Genomic DNA, 5,463 nt, shown 5'->3' on the forward strand with positions numbered 1-5,463 from the left:
TTATTTAGAGAGTTTCTCCAGATTTAATCCCAGTACCCTTTCGCCCTGCTTCTGGCGTCTTATTCTCTTTCTGTATGCTCCTTCCTTTGTCTTTTTTTTTCCATTTATATTTGTAATAGAGGAAGGTCTAGTATACCCTACATAGAGTCGGTTGGGGCAGTCGACATAAATTCTGTTGTGATTCAGCATTCAGCACATTTTCTGCATACGTAATCGTAGGTCTGTTATTGTTATGGTTATGGTAGATAGGGGCAGGGCCCATTTGTGAGCCCTTCAGATACTTAGGCCTCCTAAAATGGATTCATTTAATTACCTCTATCATACGGGCTAGACCCATAAGGATCTAGTCTTTGGCGTTTCTGATGCCCAGACTACTCTGGGCGAGAGGGGCCAGATTAAAGGGTCCAGTAAAAAAATGGCACTTTATCAGAGTGACGTTATAAAAAAGGTAGAAAAAAATAAAATTTTAACAAGGTAAAATTTTATTACAGCAATATTTAATAATAATAATAATAATAATAATAATAAATGTCTTTATTAACAACAGATTAAATTTTCTTTACAATGAAATATAATATCAGTAGGACCAGATTCTGTGGCACACAACTGCTCTTCCACCTAACCCCCCGAAAATAGGATAGATAGACTATATCTAAAGAATGAAATTGTATTTACAATAAAACATAAAAATATTAAGTACATATTAAATTTATTAATTATAAAGTATTTATTTTTTTTTAATTCTTAAATTTTTAAATTACTGTTCAGCGAACAACTGCTCATAAATTAATCTCTTGAACTTAAGTCTAGACAGATTTTTAATATTTTAGGACAAACTGTTAATATTGCAAGCAATTGAATATGAAAATGAACGTTTAAAAAAGGATGTTGTATGTTTAGGTAAAGTGAGGGTATTCTTGTGTCTAAGATTAAGATTATGAACGTCCGTCCTATAAGTTATTCGATTGTACAGGTATGGTGGAACTCTCTCTTGAATTATTTCATGGTAAAAACATAAAGCATGGAATTTCCGACGATTTTTCATATTTAGCCACTTGACTACAGTGAAAACATGACTTATCCTTTAAAATTTCCTGATGCCAAAAATCAAACGCAAACAAGAATTTTGCAATTTCTGTATTCTCCATTAATCAAATTCAGTGAGACACGCATTGTAAAGCACGTCACAATAATTTAATTTTTATAATACCAGAGCATTACATAATAATGACTTTGTGGCCCTACTTAATAAATTGCGGCTTTGTTACAGTAATTTTAAAACGGCGTAAGCTCGTTGTAAACAAATACTTACATGATATGTAAACCTTAAATCTTCGTCGAACCAAACCCCAAGGCTTTTAATCTTTTTGCTAAAAATTAAATTGTCATTTCCTAAGATAATTCGATTGGCATAATTCTATAAAAATATTTTCCTATGGAGATTCCTCCCAAAAATGATACCCTGAGTTTTTAATGTATTCAATTTTAAACAATGATTTTGAGAAAAAATCTGCAGCTGAAGAAGGTCATGATTTATTGCATTTACCGCTTGATTACACTCATTTGGATAAAATGACATATAGAGTTGGGTATCGTCTGCATAATAATGTTGTGAACAGGACAAAAACACAGAAGGAAAATTAGATGTGTGTATAGAGAATAAAATTGGACCTAATATAGATCCTTGAGGCACATCAGTATTAAGATCTAGAAATGGAGAAATATTTTGATTAAGTTTTACTGCTTGACATCTATTAGAAAGATAGGATTTCATTAGATTAACTGCTCTCGCTTCTAGACCAATATATTTTAAAATAGAGAATAACAAATTATGGTTAATTGTATCAAAAGCTTTTGAGTAGTCTAGAAGAATTCGAATTGATATTTTGTTTTGGTCATAGGCTCTAAAAATATCATCTGTAATATTTAATAAAGCAGAAAGACAGCTATATCTGGACCTAAAACCGGACTGCATCGTAGAGATCATGTTGTTATTTTTTAAATGCGTTTGTAACTGAATATCGATTACCTTTTCCAAAATTTTAGATAATGTAGGCAGTACAGTTACTGGTCTTAACTCTTTAATGCTTTCTGTAATTTTAGTCTTCGGTAAAGGAATAATATGTGCCCGTTTCCATTTACTGGGAAAAATTGAGTTTGTTAAGCAACAGTTAATGATATGTGTGATCTACGGTAGAAGAAAGGGAATAAACAGTTGCAGCGTTAATATTTTAATACCATCATCACCAATAGTTTTACGTTTAATATTAATAATAATATGCAAAATATTAATTTCAGATACTGGTTTAAAGTTAAGAGAAGAACTGAGAGAATACTTAAAGTTGTTTTCATAGAATATTTGTGTATCAATGTAAGCTTTTATGTTTGGTATGACTTTAATAAAGTGTTTATTTATCTCGTTTGCATTCCACACGTTTTTTATTTTAAAGTTATTTTTGGTTTTGCAATTATTTACCAACTATTTTAAATTATTCCACATATCTTTAGAAGATTGATCATGTATGTTTTTAAAATATGATTTTTTCTCCCTCGTAGTCATGGCTATTACTAAGTTACGCAATACTTTGTAGTCATTCAATTGATTTATATTTTTAGTAACCTCGTAAGTAGTAAGTGCTTTACCCTATCTAATATTAATTGCTTGATGGCATTAGTTAACCATGGAGCATATTTCTTTGAGATTCTAAAAGTCTGATATGAAACATGTATGTGAAGTAAAGTAGTGATATTATTAGAGAGAAAATCGACTTTACTGTCTATATCTGGCAATTCATAAATTATTATTCGCGGTGTAGATTCCAGATATGATTTAAATTAACTGTAATTTAAATTTTTGAAATTCCGAGTAGTAATAAATTTATTTGTATTAGATTTGACATCACAACCAAATTTTAAAACAACCAATTCATGATCGCTTATTTCTGAGATATGTTTTACTTCAATAGACAAGATTTTATCCTCAGTAGATGTGATTACATAATCAAGCAGAGTCGATGTGAACTGGGTGATTCTAGTTGCTTGATTTACCATCTGCCTTAGTCCAAGACCATCTAATATATCTGTAATGAACTGTGTGGAATAATTATTGGTATTTAACAGATCAACATTAAAATCGCCCAAACAGAGTAAATGATCTACACTTGGCAGTACTGATGATAAAGTTGTTTCCAAAACTCCAAAGAAAGTTTTATAAAATGCTCCATAAGGATTATATAAAACACCAATAGCTAGTGTTTCATAACGAAGAGAGAGTTTTAACCATATCTTTTCAATTTCATTTGATGACTTAATCAGCAAATAATTTATATTACATTTTATGTAAATACCTACACCTTCACCTGTGTCATTTTTATTCCTGTCGACTCGCTCAAAGTTATAGCCAGGTATATTAATGTTTTTACTGGATATTGATTCCTTTAACCATGTTTCACTTATACCCAAAATATCTAAATCATTTTTCAAAATAAGTTCTTTTACATCAATAAAATGCGCAACTAGCGATCTAGAGTTTATATGAGCAAACTTTAAACTACTCATGTTAAGCTTAGATTAGATCCTTACTTAATTGGTACAAACGATTATGTAAATAATTTAAGCAAAATTTGTAGATGATTATTATTTGCATAAACAGTAATTCACATGGTGATGTATTAACAGTGTAAAAAAAATATATAGATATTACTCTTTAATTCAAAACACAGTATAAACTAAGGATTTTTTACTAAATAACTCAAGATGTACAGTTAAATTTGAATTGAAGCTTAAAGAAAATAACCTAACAGTAAATAAATTTAATTCGCCTAAGTTCAGATAATTAAAGCAATAATTAAAAAAGAAACAAAAATAAAATGTTCAAAGAAAAATGAAAATAAAGTAAGTACCTATATGCCAAAATCTATCCCCGAGATATACCATTATAACTAATAATAATATTAACTCTAATTGCAAACCAACATATATGAAAATAAATTTAAATTATAATAAAGCAAGGTCGTTTTCAGATAATATAAGCTTCTTTGACCCATTTTGTGATACATATATTTTACCTTGATATGTCCAGCAGTTTTTGGTACCCACAGATGTCCTCACTTTTTTTTAATAATTTCTGACAATCAGGAGAAAGCATTTCACTAATCACGACACTGCAACCTTTAAGATTTTTCTTCTGATTAAACACTTTTGTTTTCAACCATCTGTTTACAAACACAACGGCTACCGGTCTTGGCCTCTTATCCAAATTTCGTTTTTTACCTAGTCGATAGCAATCAACTAAATTGGTTGACAAGATAGGTTTATTGTTGATTATATTTGTAATAACATCAGGTAGGTCGTCTTTTTCTTTCTCATCGACACCATTGATAATAAGGGATTTAAGCCGTTTGTCTTGTTTTAGATATTCAATGCTATTTTGGTTTTGAATTACAAGTTTTTGCACTTTATTTAATTCTTCTTTGACGGAATTACTTAATTCTAACATATTTTGCTCAAATTTATTTATAAAATCTATTTGGGTACCTGAGATATTACTGGTTACTTGAGATCTTAGATCCTTCATACCTTGTTGTAAAGCTTCTTCAAGTTTCTCAACACGTGCTACAACATTTTTATTGATTGTTTTAGGAGTATTTCTTGTTGATGGCATTTTCTTTAAACTATATAACTTATACGTATCACTACACTAATTAGTACTGAAAAACTATTAAAATGAATGCAATTTACCGTAAATAACTTAGGTTTTCTCAGAGCTAGACTTAAACACACACTCTTACTCGTTCAGCGCCATCTATCCTATCTATTATATCCTATCCTATTTATTATTAAAGCTGCATTTAGGGTACAAAAAAATAAGAAATAAAACATATAATGTATATGAAACTTACATTTTTTATAAAAGAGTTCTCTAATGCTAAAAAGAGTCAGTTATTTTCTTCTGCACAACATTTCCGAAAAATAAAGCTATTATAAAGATATTATTAAGGATATTTTCTGTAATATCCTTAATAATCTGAGCTGCTTCTTTGGTAATTTTGGATGCCTCCCTGAACTGATAAAATCTGGATATGGTCTCAGCAGCTCTCATTGCTTCTTGAATTGTAGGATAATCAACGCCGTCTTCTTCTTCTTCATTATCTTCATCAACATTCATTTCCACATTTTACACTTGTTCCATAATTTCTATATCACTTAAAACTCTTAAAACTTCTCTCTAGTTTGCATTAAATTTTTGTATCCACTCTGACAAAGGCATTTCGTCATCCTCGTTAACATCTTGAATGTCAGGAGAAACTACAGTCAATTTAGCTTGACGAAAACACTTACCAATTGTCACTGACGTAACCGCACTCCACATATTGTCTAAAAACTGAACTGCGTTAAGAATGGTAATGTTCACTGGTTCCCCATTGTCCATACAAAAAATCATTCTTTTCAAAAGCTGTTTCT

At 30.0% G+C, this 5,463-nt stretch overlaps 1 protein-coding gene across 1 annotated transcript; it reads right to left on the reverse strand.

The window, feature by feature from the left end:
• Nucleotides 1-4,063: 4,063 nt before the first annotated feature.
• On the reverse strand, nucleotides 4,064-4,663 carry LOC140452724 (uncharacterized). The gene has a single exon (XM_072547048.1). It carries the CDS (start codon nucleotides 4,661-4,663, stop codon nucleotides 4,064-4,066), a length of 600 nt encoding a protein of 199 aa, XP_072403149.1.
• Between the last annotated feature and the right edge of the window lie 800 nt (nucleotides 4,664-5,463).

This window comes from Diabrotica undecimpunctata, chromosome 11 (assembly GCF_040954645.1).
Source record: "Diabrotica undecimpunctata isolate CICGRU chromosome 11, icDiaUnde3, whole genome shotgun sequence".
In the NCBI taxonomy this organism is placed as follows: Eukaryota; Metazoa; Arthropoda; class Insecta; order Coleoptera; family Chrysomelidae; genus Diabrotica; species Diabrotica undecimpunctata.